Raw genomic sequence first — 16,525 nt, 5'->3', positions numbered from 1 at the left:
TTTATTTGAAAAAAGTAAAGTAACCGATTATTTGAATCAATTAAATTTTTTTTTCAGTATAAATTCCTTATCAAAATATAATCAATGAAATATTTTTCCTAATATTTAAATTTATTCTACATATCTAGATAAAAATAATTAATTAAAATCTTTTGTTTCAGGCAACCGGAAGGTATTAAGTTTTTGCTGAAACTTGTAAAAAAAAATATTCCAAAATTAAGAACTCAGTCATAATGTTACGTAATTAAGAGTAACTGTAAAAATTTAATTAAGTTCATATAATTAAATTCACAAACAATGCCTTATCGTTAATTCAAATTCTGTGTTTTGTAAAGTTATTAAGTTATAACTTGTAGTCTTTTGGTGTAGGACAAAAAAAATTGTTAAACGTTTCGTATTCATTTCATATTTTTTTCTGTTAAATTTTTTTTTTCTTTTAAAAATACAAAATCTACGCTCCAAGAGCTTGTAAATAGAAAAAAAAGTGAAAAACTAACGGGTGCTCCAGTTGTCTGATAATAGTTTTTAAGTTTTGCAGAATTAGAAAAAAAAATTGTATTTTGTTTACTGTTTCATACGATTTTTTTTTTTGCATTAATAATCGAAATGAAGAAAAAATTTTCACGTTAAGTGTTTGTTCGAATGGATTAATGTCATTGTATGTTTAAGAAAAAAGAAACATTTTTCTTGTATGACGAATGAATAATTGTTTGCCCTATTGTTGTTTTGGGCATTGACTACTTTGCGTTATGAAAAAAAAAAAATTATTTATGTATAAATTTATTTAAATCCTCAAAAAATTTAGCAATCTAGGGAAATTGCTAACAAATAGTTTATTGATTAAGATAATTAGAATTTTTCTTAAAGGTACTTTTCACGATTTTTAAATCATCAACAAAACACGAGCATAAAATTATAGTTTATCGTTTTTTTTTTCGCAAATTAAAAATATATTTTTCTAAAATATTTATAATGTTCGTTAAATAATTTAAATCAAATTTAATTTGATTGAACTTTGTTGATATAAAAACACAATATCGTGAAGTAAAATAATTAAAAATCCTTGAGAAAAATTCTGATTCTATAAAAAAAAAAAAAAAAATGTACATAAAAACTTTTTGAGGAATAACATATAATTTGTAATGTTCGAGAATACTGTATTATAAATATTGTTTTGAAAATAGTCAATAATATTGCTCATTGTTTTTTTTTTTTATTTTTTTTTATTTAGTTTAAATGAAATATTACCGTTCAATCTTAGCTTTGGTCATGTTTCAACGACGAGTAAGAAAGAAAAAAAAAGAACTAAATACCAAAGTCTATCAAGGACGAATGTAATATTGTGCAAATAATGCTAACTAACACATTCTAATCATTGAAAGTAAACTCTTTTAAGTTTCTATCAACGGGACCAAAGGTAACAATTCTTCTTATTTTTATGTATTATACGAAACAAATTCATTTATCCTAAAAAAAAAATTAAAACATATCTGCGAATTACGAAAAAAAATCCAAGACCTAGAGTAATATTTTTAATATGGGTGAAAGTATTTTGTAATGCAGTATAAAAAATCTGATATAACATTTCTCTGTACAAAAAAAAATCTAGTTGTAAATATTACAATTCTTCGTTTAATTATTATTGTTTTGTTTAATCGTTTAATCAATTGAAATACATCATTGAAATACTTTATTTTCACGTATAATAGAAATTTTTATTTTTTTTTCTTCACTTTAAAAATTAAATACAATCTTCCATATAATAAAAATTCTAATTTTCTTTATATTAAAACTTCCATTTTTTTTCCCAAATAACAAATTCTAATTTTTCCCTCTATTAAAACATTTTCTTCCATCATCAATTAATTTCCTTTTGCATTAAATAAAAATAAAACATCATAATTCTTTGAATATAATAATAATATTAAAATGTCGAAATAGTTAAGTTAATAGTTTTAAGTTTCATCTAAATTATAAAAATTTATTTTGTAAAAAGAATGTCCACATACGTTATTATTACGGCAAAATGCTGTAATTTATTTATGTGCGTTGTATAACTTATAAATATAAGTGAATTAAAATTTAATTCAAATGAAAGAAAAGGGTTTTATTTTCTATTCCCGATTAAAAACACTCATATTGAAAAAAATGTACCATTTATTTATTTGTAAAAAAAAAACCACGTTAATAATATTATAAAAAATTATAAATATCTTAATACTAGTTTTAGTATAAACCTTATAAATTGAAATACTGTTTGTCAAATAAAAATGGCCATACAACTCAAAATTTGAGCATAAGTTTACGATAATTGTCATAGTTTTCAAAAAAATATATTATTTTCAAAAACCAGACACAATCGCAGACAAATAGCAAATATAGTTATTTCATTGAAAAAAATTTAATATTTACATTTATGGCATTTAGTACAACATCTCATTATAATTCAATAATTAATTTCATTAATTAAATTTGATTTTTCAACAAGTACATTGCATATTATAAATTTTTTTTTCTTTATATAGAATATTTTTTAATAAACTCTTTAATAAAGACAAATATTTTGATAATTGCCACTTAATAATCACAATTATTAATTTTTTTTAAAACGAAATATTAGAAATTTAATTATTAATTTATTATTAATAATTTAATTAATAAATAATTAATAAAAATTAATAATTTAATTTTTTTTTTAATTAATCGTCTGGAATTGGCGAATTACAATTTTCGTGCCATAATTTTGTTTTTGAATCACATTGAGAATAATTGGCAAAAACGTCTGCATAGCCACGATCTCGCCACCAAGTACACAATTGTCTGTTCCACCCACAATCTATTGTGTGAATTAGTTCAGGACGTTCCATTCCTAAAATCGTATAAAAATCCTGGTCCCCTAGATGTCCCTGAAAAATATTTTTTTATTTAAAGCAAACATTCTTTTCTTAAAACGGTGAAATTTTAACCTTTTGAAATTTTATTTTATTTAAGAAATTAAAAATTCTTTTATTAAAGGTACACTAAAAAAAATTATTTAAGTCAATTAAATGGTCTTTGTTTCAAATACAGAAATTATTGGTTCAAATAAAATTTTTTTTAATTCAAATAAAAATTATTTGGTTCAAGTAAATATTTATTTGACAACAGTCAATCGATTATTTTGATTCAAAAAAAAATTTTTTGTTCATTGTACAAAATTATGCTACGTCATGAAAATTTAGAAAAAAATTTATTAATTAACAAATTTTTGAATAGAACTTAGAATTAAAATTTTGACTTAAAATTTAATTTTTCAAAAATTAAAAAAAATATATATAAAACAGCCAAATATTATTTTTCTTTAAATTAATTTCTAAAATTAAATTAATTTGATTTTATTTAATGCATACCTTAAAATAATACTTTTTAACCATATGTTCAACGCTATCCCTACTGACAATTTGATCGTATTCCAATGATTTTCTTAATCTGTCCAAATTAAGTAAAATCACTCCACTATTGTAACCTGGATAACCACCATTATGTCCAGGATCTCCAAATCTAGTTTTTGGATTTTTGCTTCTATAAAGATATAAAACGTGACGATAAACAGGTGTTAATTCAGGAGCAAGACCAAATAAGGCGTCATCTCCAAAATTATCAAATTCTTTGAAAATTTCTTTAACGTCTGTTCGAAATTTGGTATCAGCGTCAAACATTATTGCAACATTTTGTTCGGGTGGCGCTATTCTATGCAAACCCAATGATAGAAAAAAAAGAGCATCCGAATAATACGTTCCTGGCTTACTACTAAAATGTGGCGACATAACAGAAACAATATCCTCCAATTCCATTGCTAGCTTATGTACGTCATAAAATTGCACCTGAAAAAAAAATAATCACAGATTAATTAAACTAATTTTTTAAAATCATTAAAAAATATTTTTTTTTCTAAATTAATAAATTATTTATAAAAATAATAAAGCACTTACCTTCATGTTTTTTCCCAATACAGTTTGAACCACCTGTATTACTTTCTCAGCGATACTTTTACTATTCGTGTCACTAATAACATGAAAAATTATATCGACAGAAGTAAATTTCAACAATGATTCGATGAAAATTTTAAATTTTCTTCGCATTGGTGAATTATTTGTAATTTTGGTAAATATGCACCATATATTATAATATTCTTTTTTCTTCGTTTCCATCGAACTTGTTAGATTTGCGTTCATTTCAATGAAAACATAATCACTCGTTGTATTTTTTGTCATTACGGTGGATGGAAGATTTGTTTTCTTAGTGGCATTTTGTATTTTAAAATTATTAATACTCCAATAAGCACCATTAGAAGTTTGAAGGCAGTAAAGTATTATAACGAAGACAATGATAATTGTCAAGTTCAGAAGAATCTTGCGTAACAAACGCATTTAAATATTATATGAACATTATATTTATATAATTATATTATATATATATATATATAATTTTTTTTTCTTCATTCACAAAAATTTTCCTTATTTAATTATTTTAGCACCAACACTCGCGAGTTTTATAAAAAAATTAATTCTTTGTTTGTTTATTGGAAAAAAATCTTCCATTTTAGTTGAGAAAAAAATAAATAAAAAACACATGGACGCAATGAAGCATAAACTTCTAGGAGTCTGACGACTACCAGTTGAATGGCGTGGGAGGATGATAAAAAGAAGGGGAACACGGCGCCATCTTTTTCTAGGCGAACAATCGATTGGTTACAAGAGTCGCGCAAATATTTAAAAAAAATTTCATTTATAGACAATAAACTAATTTTTTTATTTATTTAAAGAAATTTGTTTCTTTTATATTTTATTTTTATATTTAAATTTTTATATTTATACCTATTTTTATATTTATATTTTATATTTTAAAATTTTGTTGATACAACAAAAAATAAATTATTTTATTTGTTATAGTATTTACTTTACCATTATTAATTATATTATTATTTCATATAATTGTTATAATTATTTTTTATTAATATTAGTAATATTTAATCAGCATAAAATTTTTACTAATAAATTTTTTTTTTTTCCTAATGGTAAAAAAATTTCCATTTGTTATAAATAAAAAATTTTTGTTTATATAAATTAAAAAATAATTAAACTATAAAAATAGTTTTATAAAATATAAAAATATAAAATAAATAATACAGAATAATTTATGTAGAATTTCCTTCTCTTACATATGTACGAGAAGTGAATGACTTATTAGTTTAGAATGCAAGTGTGCAATTTAAGCAATTTGTTACAGGGTCTGAGGCCACGTTCGCTAAATTAATAAAATAGTCTTTGTCAGGAGTTGACTGAGCATGAAATGTGAGAAAAGAAAGAGAGTTCCTACGAATCTACTGTTATCAAAAGTGTAAATTGTAAAAAGTGATGAAGTGAAATTCATATCAATTAAATTGCTGATAATTTAATTTTTATTAAATAGAATTACAATAAATAATTTTTGTTTATTAAATTAACAAAAACTATTCACCTTCTTCTAATCTTTCATTTATTAATTAATTTATCCAATTTTTTAATCATTAACAAATAATAATTAATTTTTTCTATTAATTTACCTATTAATTAGAATTTTTCAAATTTTATTAATTTAAAAAATATATTTTTAAACATTCTGTCAGTGCATCTTCAGTTAATTATGACAAATTGCTTTTTAGAGTAACGATAATAATACTTAAAAAAAAATGATTTTTTTTTCTTTTTAAATTATTTAATCTCATTATCAGATAACAAAGTTTGTTAACAAATGATAAGATCAAATGTAATATAATTGAGTCATTCTTAACAAATTATCAGATATGTCGACTGCAATTTTATTAAGTGCATTTTTAAATTTCCATTGTCATTTGTTATCGATTAATAACAATTTTATTTTAAAATCTGTGTAAAGTGGTTTACGCACAACGGAAAATATAAAATTATAATGAAAAAGTGAAATAACAACAAATATCCAAATGGCATCGAAATTAAAGTCAATTTTCAAAAAACAAATAAGTGAAGAGAATAAAAGTCAAACGAAAAATAGTTTTTCAGAAACAATAAAAAATAATCAAAAAGTATCATTTCTCAGTGGAGATTTAATTATTCCACAAAATTCAACATCATCGGAATCATCAATTATTTTACGAAAAAAACATGGTAGAAGTAGACGAAACAGGTATTAAAAATTTATAATGCTAATTAAAAATTAAAAATTTTAACTTAATATTAAAATTTCAATCTTAATTTTAGAACATCATTAGGTGCAATAGAAGAAATTTTAAGATGTGCAATTTGCAATGAACGTTTCAAAATGCCTAAAATGTTACCCTGTCAACATACATTTTGTTTATCATGTTTGCAGCAACAATTAACAAAAAGTATAAGTAAAAAAAAAAATTATCAATAAAAAAGTAGTTTTCGTAGAACTTTTTTTTCAAAACTTGAGATGAAAATATAAATGAAACATATAGAAAATTTTTACAGAAACATCTTTCAAATGTTCAACATGTTTTCTAATAATCAAAGAATGTTCACCGGAAAATTTGCCGACAAATTTGTACATTGAAAATATGTTACAAATTATTGGTAATAATGAGGAATCATCCGAGAAAATAGTACCAAAAAGTATTGTTGTTAATTTATCAACAGAAGAAATCAAATGTTTTAAATGCAGAATTATTTGTAACAATGAAGAGCAATGCAAACATTGCAGACAGGTGATAATTGCAATTAATTATAATTTTACATTAATTTTAGGAACCTTAATTTTATTGTTTCAGCCAAATTTTAATTGCTGAAGCTAAAACAAAAAAAAATAAAACAAAAACTTTAAATTACAATTATAAAATTCTAAATAAATATATCATTTCAGATATTTTGCAACACTTGTTGGCTTCAACATGTCAATGATTTAAAAGACGAATTAGATGTTATTGTCGAGCAATTAGATAATACAAATTGCAAAATAAATTCTAAAATAAATGAACTTCGGGTAATTATTCAAAACTCAAGAAATACACTGAAAAAAAATTTATTCGATTCAAAAAGTGGGTTACTTGACTATTATCAAAATATTTATTTATATTAAATAAATAAATTATTATTTAATATAAACTATTATTATTAAATTAAATTAATAAATTATTAAATAATTATTATTTTAATTAAATGATATTATTGTTTCAGAAACAGAAAATAAAGTTCAAATAAAGTTTATTTAACAGAAATTTCAAGTTTAATTTTAATTAAAAATTTAATTTATTTATTTTAAGTAAATATTTATATAAATTGTCAATTAACTGATTATTTTAATCAAATAAAATTTTTTTTCAGTGTATTTTATGCGAAATTGAAAATAATTTTCTAAATCTTCTCAATTAGATTTTATTACATTATAGACAAAAGTCAACGGTGTTAAGGAAAATTTCAACAGGGAAATCGAAGCAAAAATCCTGGAATTAGACAAATTACGAAAAGAACGAATTCAAAAAGCAAATGACATTTTTGCTAAAGATGAAAAATCGGCTGAGGAAATAAAGCAAAAAATTTGCAATGCCCAAGTTGAAGTTATAGAGACAAAGGCTGAAGTCTGTAATTCTGCACCAAATAATCAGGAAAAAGTGAGTATTCCACTTTTATAATAATTTTGCCCACAAAAAGTAATGAAAAAAAAAAATTATAAAAAACAAAGTTACATTTGTATCTTTGTTTATAAATTTTAAATAACCCAAATTGATAAAATTATCAAAGTATATTTTCCCAAAATTTGATTAAATAAAAAAAAGTAAGTCATTAAAAAATATCTTTTTTCCTCGAATCGCAATAAATATCGATTGCAGTTAAACAGAATTAACTGTGTTATATTATACAATTCATTGTTATATATAATGAAAACAAAAAGAGAAATTATTATCAGAAAATATATGTAACACTAAAAATGAGGTAACACATATATATTATGTCTAAATGATGATCGGAAATATAGGATAAATTAATAAAAGACGCACGAATAACTTTTGAACGAGAAATCTGTTAATATTAAAAAAAAAAAAAAAAGTAACATTTTTTCCATTTTTGCCAAATAAAATTTAACTCGCCCTACCTGTCTTCTGCAGGATCTCGCATAGTATTGATCAACACAAGGGGTGGGAGGGTGAAATAGAGGTCCAGGGAGGTTGGAAAAGAGTCGAGGTTTTGAAATCCCGAGATGAGAGAGAAAATAATCTTCCGGTTGAGGTTTTTGATAATATAACAAAATCCAAAAAATTAAAATTAAAAAAACATGAAAAAAAATTATTTTATTTTTTACTTTCATTTTATTATTTAAAATTGTTCTCTTTTTCATTTTGATGAATATCAAATAAATTTTTATTAGTTAAAAATTATTTTGAACTATTTTAAACTATTTTGTTCGAAACCACTTTTTTTACAAACTATTTAAAAGAAAATTTTTTTTATTACATTATTATTTTTCAATATAAAATACGTCGATAATTAGAAAATATTATTAGATAAGAAAAAATAATAACAAAAAAAAAAATGAAAAATATCTATTGGGAGTTTTACTTTTATAAAAGTTTAGAAAAGAGGGATCAGAGGACCATTTCAACTGTAATGGTGTATATACGTGTATAAAGTACAAGCAACCAACGTCTGGATCTGACAGTCCATTACCACTGTGTAAATGCGAACCAGGATTGGTTTGGTGACCAGACAAACGAAGAAAAAGGTTACTCAATTCTCTTATATATTGAAAAAAATTCTCTCGAAAAAAACTTTCGCTTTCAATATCAATTAATCATTGATCACAATTATTACTTTCTTTGTAATAACAAAAAAATATAATTCTGATCGAAAATAAACCGCAAACATAGATAACAATGTTATAAATTTAAAAATCAAGAATCAATTATAATAATTCGAAAATTTATTGTTAAAAAAAAAAACCTCAACATAGAAAAAAATTTAACTACCACAGCTAAGTCAATTATTGCCCATATCAAATGCAAAAAAAATTTCTGAAACAAATAACTAATACAAATACTATCAAATTGACTCAAATAACAATTGAAAAAATTTTTTTCGAGAATATGAAAAATGAAAAAAAAAGATGATTGAACAAGACTATAAGGCGGCAAAGAAGGAATATAGAAACCATTTGAAATCAATTTTGATTCTGCTTGAGCCTTCGAGGGGTGAGCCACGCCTGCCACCCCTATGGTTCCCCATAGGCCACGCCTGCCACCCCCAACTTGAAGCCTGAGGGTTAATAATTCACGTCACAAGCACAACTCACCATAAAGAGTCAACTACAGGCTATGTGCTTCAGCCGCAAAATCACTGCGCAAACTCCACATATTTGGTTTTGATGCAGTTACTATTAACGATCCTCGTTATAATTTATTACTATATAGAAACCAAAATTACCGACAAAATCGAATACTAATTTAGTGATAATTCAATTAAGTTTTCTAAAAAGTCTGACTGAATTATACTTTTACCATTGATGCTAAAATTACAAAAATATAAACTTTTATCAACTAAAATTGTCTTTTATACTATTGGTAATAAAATTAAAAAAAAATTCAAAACTCTAAATCTGAATTATCAAAAATTTTAAGTAAATTGAATTAGTGACTCACTTATTGTTTTTAAATTAGTAAAATGTAACTAATTAATAGTAAAAAAAATTTAACTATCTAATTAGTAAAATTTAACTAATTTATAGTAAGAAAAAAATTTAACTATCGAATTAGTAAAATTTAACTAATTTATAGTAAGAAAAAAATTTAACTATCGAATTAGTAAAATTACCAGTAAAAAAAGTTTTACTATCGAATTTGTAAAATTTAACTAATTTATAGTAAGAAAAAAATTTTACTATCGAATTAGTAAAATTTAACTAATTTATAGTAAGAAAAAAATTTAACTATCGAATTAGTAAAATTACCAGTAAAAAAATTTTACTATCGAATTAGTAAAATTTAACTAATTTATAGTAAGAAAAAAATTTAACTATCAAAATTGGTAAAATTCTAGTAATTACCAGTAAAAAAAATTTACTATCGAATTAGAATAATTTAACTAATTTATAGTAAGAAAAAAATTTAACTATCTAATTAGTAAAATTACCAGTAAAAAAAATTTAACTATCGAATTAGTAAAATTTAACTAATTTATAGTAAGAAAAAAATTTAACTCTCAAAATTGGTAAAATTCTAGTAATTACCAGTAAAAAAAATTTTACTATCGAATTAGTAAAATTTAACTAACTAAAAAGCAAAAAGTGAGTTAAAATAAAGTTTTTTTGAGAACTAATTAAAAATTAGTTGAAATTTTTACTAATTTGAATTACTGAACAAATTCTCAACAATTCAAATTTACAAAATAAATTATTTATTTGATTTAAATAAATTGACTACTATCAAATAAATATTTACTTAAATCAAATAATTCTTATTTCAATTAAATAAATTATAATTTAATCTAATTTCTGTTTTTGAAACAAATACCATTTAATTAATATAATAATAATTATTTGATACAAATAAATATTTATATTACTAACTTATTTATTTGGCGTAAATAAAAATTTTATTTATCATAAATAAATTTTTCTTTGGCTCAAATAAATTTTTTATTTAAATGAAATAAAATATATATTTGCAACAAATAAATGAGTTAGTAGGTTCGGAGACAAACTATTATACAATTATTAAAATTTACAAAAAAAAAATCCAGTCTGACTAAAACGGTCCTTTACTACTCTCTAAATTTGAATTAATGACAATTTATTGCCTAATTAAAATTATCGAAAATTTCTACTAATTTTTAGTCATTTTTCACTTAAACTTTATTTAAAAAATATTTTATATAATAATATAATAAAATTATATTAAAAATAAATAAAATTATAATAAAATTACTAGCTAAATTTTTTGTAAAAATTAGCAAATTAATTAAAAAAAATTTCAATTTATAAAGTAATAAAGTAAAGTCAGAAAAATTACAATCAAATCAGAATAACATTGAATTATAAGCTACTTTAAAAAAATGTCAGATATCTTTTTCCAATCGCAATCACAACATAATCATCGACTTTAGCAAATAATTTATCGGATATAAAAACTATCCTCTAGAGGAGAGAGAAAAAAAAAGAAGATTAGAGGGCAATGGTGACAGATCAAAGTGGCTGATTCTTAATGTAGAATTTTTTAAAAGAAATTTATATATTTGGAGCGGGGGGCACATGTTCGATGGTGTGTGTATACATGCTCCCTAAAATTAGCCACAGTGACATACTGAATGAATGTAACAACGATGGTTCAGGACCCCTAATTCACCCACGAATACAATATACATATAAGAACACCCTGGGAAAATCAACTGACGTGTAACTAACTGGTGTATCATTATTTCTAACACGTATGTTTATATCGTCCCGGTCACGCGAGAATGTAACACTGTAAAGCCAATTTTCTAATAGCCATCACAGATTCAGATTTCTTTTTTATTTGATGAGCACCCCCAACACAAAATATATATTGAATGTAAAAGCAGATTTTCTTCATTAAGATAAAAAAAAATTATCCAAATTGTAATAATTTTGGTTTTTATACTTGACAGTTTTTTTGCAAAAAATAATTTTTTTTATAAAATTTAAGAAAATAGACTGAAAAAAAATTATTTGGATAAAATAAAATTTATTTATTATTTAATTTAATTAATTAATTTACTGAAGATAAATATTTTATTGTATCCAATAAATAGTAATTTAAATCAAACTTAATTAATTACGATCATATTACAAAAACAAATTTAGAAAGTGGTGAAAATAAATTTTAAAAAAATATTTATTTATGTGAATAAAATTATTGTTTTGTAATAACTAAAAAAAAATTTTAACCAAGTATTTTATTACTCGACATAAATAGTAAATTAAAAATAAAATCTCTTTAGTTCAGTCAAATAAGATTTTACTCAGACAAAATTTATTTCTGACAAAGGAAAACTTTTCCGGATCCAAATAAATCGAAATTTAACTTCAAAAAAAAAAAAATTATTTAACTCAAGTAAACATTTTTTTTTCCATTAAATTTATATTTAAAATACTGATTTGACTCATTTAGAAAAAAGTAATAAAAAATTTTATATTTTCTTGTTATTTGAAATTGGAGATAAATTTTTAAATAAAATTCTGATATTTACACACAGAGAAATTATATATTTGTTGTCAGAGCCAAATAAATATTTATTTGTTTCAAATATATTTTTTTTGGTTTTTATAACTATTTACAATAAATAAATAATTTATAATAAATATTTATAATAAAAAAATAATTTAATTCAAATAAATTTTATTTGGTTAAAATAAAAAAATTTATTTGTACCAAATTAAATTTTTTATTTGAAACAAATAAAAGATTATTAGACTCTGAGACAAATATATTTTTATTCAATTCAAAATAAATTTTATTTGTCTCAAATAAATGAAAAAATATTTCTCTGAATGTAATTATAATTGAAACAAATAATTTTTTTTCAGTAACACTATTTCCAAATGATCCCGCAATGAATAAAAATTTAAGTTCTAGAATTTATTTATTTTCTCGAATAAATTGGATAATACTAAAATTTTTCTATACCTTCTTAATAAATTTTAAACGATTTTACACGAGAAAAGATACACATTATATAACCTTTTGAAACAAAAGCAAACAAAATGTTGGCCAGAAAACACGTGTCTTTGCACGTTGAATTGTAAAATTCCGCCCTTACGAATTGAAGGATTTTTCTGTAGAACAAGCAAGAGAGAGAAAAAGAGAGAAATAGAGCAAAAGACAGAAACAGAAAAGTAGTTCTTGATCACAAAGGGCCGCACGCTTTGGCACGTGACTGCCTAGTTTTACTTCTTTTTAAGGGGTACCTCTATAAGTGTTAGTACACAAAAATTGTACTCTATCTGTCTCTTTTTGTCCCGCAATTGGCCACAGCTTAGTGCTGCATCATTGCACGAATGAATTGCGGTAAACGTCAACTGCATTGCTCTGCATATATTTCACTAGAACAACTTTGTTCATAAAGCTTACTCATCTGAACAAAAAGATATATATGTATTAGAAGAAAAAAGATAACCCATTTTTTTCAATTTTATATATATTAATATCAAATTTAAAAACTATAATATAAAAATTTTAAAAATTCATAGACGATTAAAATTACTATTTGTGTCTTATTTTTTATTTGAGAAGCATTTTTTCAATAATAAACCCATTAAGAAAATTTTTTTTTTAACAAACATAATTTCTATGCATAAAACAAAGTGATAAAAATTATATTTAAAAAAAAAAAAAAATTTGCAAAAATATATTTATCAGGTTTTTGAGAAATTATTACTCAATTATTGAAATCAATTATTTTTTATTACAGGTAAAATTATTTCTAGAACTACATCGAAAAATGACTGAATTAATGTCAGCTGTATCAATTTGGGAAGCAAATTTAACATCAATGGAAATTATTTCAACTTCAAAAAATCATCGATCAGAAATATCGAAACATCAACAAATCCCTAATTTGCACTACAAGTTTGTATAATCAATCATCTTAATTATTATTAAACTATTCAAATTTAAATTTAAACTTTATCTAATTGTAAATTTGATTTTATTATATAATATATAATTTATTATAATGTAATATAAGAATATATTATTATAATAAAATTATTATTATATTATGAAAAAAATTATATAAATTATTATATGAATTATTATTTGTTAAAAATTAAAAATTATTATTCGATTAAACCAGACAAGAATAATAATAATTAATAATTAATAATTAATAATTAATAATTAATAATAATAATAATAATAATAATAATAATAACAATAAATTAAAATAATAATAATATAGAATACATAAACTCTAATGAAGAAAAAATTTTCAGAAACAAGTCATTTATACCTCAATTAATTTATGAACACAAAACAATACAGCGACCGTCGGGACTTGCTTTTGATTCCATGAGGAATGATCTATTTGTCGCTTGTCCAGGAATTAAGCCAAAAATTATTATTTTAGACAAAAAATTCAAATTTATCAAAAGCTTTTATCATGTTGATATGATAGCTCCTCAAAGAGTTGCATATCACGAGGAAACTGAGCAAATTTTCGTCACAGGTAAAAAAAAGACCCCTTTTTTCCAATCTTTTCATTATTATAATTAATTTAAAGGAACACACGAATTAGTACGAATTTTTATAATAATAAAAAAATTCCTCAAGTCAAATGTTTGAGTTTGACAAACTTTCTTTTATTATAATAATTATTTATTTTATAAACCGTCCCTAATTTTATCATAAAAATCTAATAATAATTAAATTAATTTAAATTTTGTAAAAAAAAGAAAATACAAAAATTTAATTGTAATTTTAAAATTAAAAATACAAAAATTTTTAAATTTAATTTTTAAAATAAAATATTTTCAGACAAATGGAGACACTGTATTTTTGTGTTTCACCGTCATGGTGATTATTTAAGAAAAATGTGCAGTAAAGGAAGAGAAAAAGGACAATTACAAAGTCCGGAAGGAATTTCAATTCATCCAAATGAACAATTAATTTATATAGCTGACACGGGAAATGATAGAATTGTAATTCTCAATTTTGAAGGAACATATCATGGAAGTATTGGTTCGACAAAAAATTCAGCAGCCGCAATTAACACATCAGGAAAAACAATAAGCATTTCTGTAAATCATTTAAATCAACCGGCAGACGTTGCCGTTTCAATAGCAGAAATAGTCGTAGCTGACAGTGGAAATCACAAAATTAAGGTGAAATATTGTTTCTGAAAAGTTAAATTCAAATAAAAATTTTTCGTCTCAAAACTATTTTTCTATTCCGATAATATTTTAGATTTTCAATCACAAAGGCCAACTTGTCCACTATATTGGAGGATCGGGTATTCTGAGAGGTCTTTTTAGGTACAAAAATTATTTTATTAAATAATTAATTAACTATTTAATTAAAAATAAAAATAATTAACATTGTATTAACAAATTAATTATATAAAATAAAAATTATAATTTATATCTTGGAAGATTTAAATGCGAAAAAAATTATTTCAGAACACCAGAAGTTGTACAACTTGACAATAGAAGCAACATTTTGGTAGGAGATTCAGGAAATTCACGAGTTCAAATTTTTTCACGTCAAGGTGAATTATTAAAAATGTTCGGCGCAAAAGGAACAAAATCCGGACAATTTGGCTGGATATCTGGTTTAGTTATAAAAGCAAATTTAGATATTATAATAGCGGACAACAAAAATAACAACCTTCAATTGTTTTAACGAAAAATCAATATAATCTCATACGTAACAATCAAAATAATTTCTAATTACGTAAACACGTTTATGTAAGAACTAAATTCAATTCTTGTACTTATAACCAACAAAAAATAAAAAACATTTTCGTTCTCCTCTTTTCAAATATAGTTAACAATCGAAAAAAATCTCTTTAAAAATTCAAATGGACCAAAAAAAAAAAAAAAATGATGTTTGTTTTTCCCAACCGCAAATCTAGCCGAATATCAAACAGATTTTCGGTAAACCATGTCCAACCACTCGTGTAACCTTGTGAGCATATTTGACCAATAAATAATTTAGCAAACAAATTGATCCCTGAGGACTATAAACAGATACTTAAAGGCACGCGTACGGGACGTATCGTCCGACGGAACAAAAATAGTCCACGCGGCTAATAATGATTTTCATTTAACAATTGAGAAAATCAGGCCAATATTAAATCGTTGATTGTAAAAAGACCCCTACTGTGAGAACCTAAAGGGGGCCCCCGGCGTGAAATCTCTATTATATAGGGGTTGGTTCAGGGTACCCCTCTTGTTATAGCGCCCAAAAACTGGTGCTGACAGGAGGTCCGCCTTATTTAGAAAAACCCTCTCCGAAATAATGTAATCGCGAATTAAATGTTTGCACGGAAATCGAGTATATCACAAGAAAGCATCTAAAGTCGAGGATCCCATCGAAAGGATTTAATTAACTAGAATCATTGTCAAAATACAGGTTACCGAATCCCTTGATTAGAATAATTTTCTTTTGTTTATATAAATTCAGTTTCAAGAAAATAAAATTGAATATTTTTTAAGAGCAAAGTTTTGTAAAATTCAATTGTTTAAAAATTAATTTCTATACTTACATCTTTAAAAAAATAATCCAAGTTGGTAATAATTCTCAGAACAAGGGTGGAACTTCGACATTTTCCTCCTTCCGGGGTGTGATGTCATTCAGATGATTGGGTTCTAAAAAGTGAAATTTTTTTTAATTTACAAAATTTGTGGAATTTAATTAAAAGAACCAAACTTTTTATTGAAAGATTTTTCAATAAATTAATTTGGATTTTTTTTCCTGAAAAAAAAATGATTAGTAGAAAAGATAGAAAATGTTTGCTCACCACAAAACTTCTGAAAATAATGATCAATTAAAAAAAATATT

General features: G+C 23.1%; 3 protein-coding genes across 15 annotated transcripts in view; 2 read left to right on the top strand and 1 right to left on the bottom strand.

The window, feature by feature from the left end:
• The window catches only part of LOC127288513 (protein cordon-bleu), a 131,624-nt gene extending 129,931 nt beyond the window's left edge, over positions 1-1,693 (top strand). For all 9 annotated transcript variants that reach the window (XM_051315997.1, XM_051316005.1, XM_051315998.1 and 6 more), the window contains one exon: positions 162-1,693. In XM_051315997.1, coding sequence (XP_051171954.1) covers positions 162-179 — 18 coding nt within the window. In that variant the 3' untranslated portion in view covers positions 180-1,693. The remainder of the gene's footprint in view (positions 1-161) is intronic.
• Positions 559-4,669, bottom strand: LOC127288525 (xyloside xylosyltransferase 1). Its single transcript, XM_051316023.1, has 3 exons — positions 3,972-4,669; positions 3,390-3,863; positions 559-2,906 (listed from the first exon to the last, which is right to left on the bottom strand). The coding sequence occupies exons 1-3, from the start codon at positions 4,407-4,409 to the stop codon at positions 2,700-2,702; spliced, it is 1,119 nt and encodes a 372-aa protein (XP_051171980.1). The 5' UTR covers positions 4,410-4,669; the 3' UTR covers positions 559-2,699.
• A 647-nt stretch (positions 4,670-5,316) lies between these two features.
• LOC127288522 (RING finger protein nhl-1-like) lies at positions 5,317-16,185 on the top strand. 5 transcript variants are annotated; one of them, XM_051316016.1, is made up of 11 exons: positions 5,341-5,386; positions 5,823-6,183; positions 6,258-6,391; positions 6,492-6,724; positions 6,880-6,999; positions 7,406-7,627; positions 13,437-13,594; positions 13,960-14,192; positions 14,501-14,847; positions 14,930-14,997; positions 15,142-16,185. In XM_051316016.1, exons 2-11 carry the CDS (start codon positions 5,981-5,983, stop codon positions 15,362-15,364), a joined length of 1,941 nt encoding a protein of 646 aa, XP_051171973.1. In that variant the 5' UTR covers positions 5,341-5,386; positions 5,823-5,980; the 3' UTR covers positions 15,365-16,185. The 5 variants fall into 5 exon arrangements, with proteins under 5 accessions (XP_051171976.1, XP_051171973.1, XP_051171975.1 ...); XM_051316018.1 differs by having other exon boundaries at positions 5,348-5,386; positions 5,917-6,183; XM_051316017.1 differs by having other exon boundaries at positions 5,362-5,379.
• The last annotated feature ends 340 nt before the right edge of the window (positions 16,186-16,525 follow it).

The sequence above is a fragment of the Leptopilina boulardi genome, unplaced genomic scaffold (assembly GCF_019393585.1).
Source record: "Leptopilina boulardi isolate dan_hultmark-lab unplaced genomic scaffold, ZJU_Lbou_2.1 LbouV2_392, whole genome shotgun sequence".
Classification (NCBI taxonomy): Eukaryota; Metazoa; Arthropoda; class Insecta; order Hymenoptera; family Figitidae; genus Leptopilina; species Leptopilina boulardi.
Note: the sequence above shows the minus strand (reverse complement) of the source record. Positions and strands in the feature narration are given on the sequence as shown.

Bases quoted from the DNA above. Each gene is read 5' to 3' on its own strand.
- LOC127288525 (XM_051316023.1), bottom strand. From the start codon at position 4,409: ATGCGTTTGTTACGCAAGATTCTTCTGAACTTGACAATTATCATTGTC. The intron at 3,864-3,971 runs GTAAGTGCTTTA...TTTTTTTTTCAG, and splicing joins TATTGGGAAAAAACATGAAG to GTGCAATTTTATGACGTACA. The intron at 2,907-3,389 runs GTATGCATTAAA...AATATTTTTCAG, and splicing joins TTAAAAAGTATTATTTTAAG to GGACATCTAGGGGACCAGGA.
- LOC127288522 (XM_051316016.1), top strand. From the start codon at position 5,981: ATGGCATCGAAATTAAAGTCAATTTTCAAAAAACAAATAAGTGAAGAG. The intron at 6,184-6,257 runs GTATTAAAAATT...TCTTAATTTTAG, and splicing joins GGTAGAAGTAGACGAAACAG to AACATCATTAGGTGCAATAG. The intron at 13,595-13,959 runs GTTTGTATAATC...AAAAATTTTCAG, and splicing joins ATCCCTAATTTGCACTACAA to AAACAAGTCATTTATACCTC.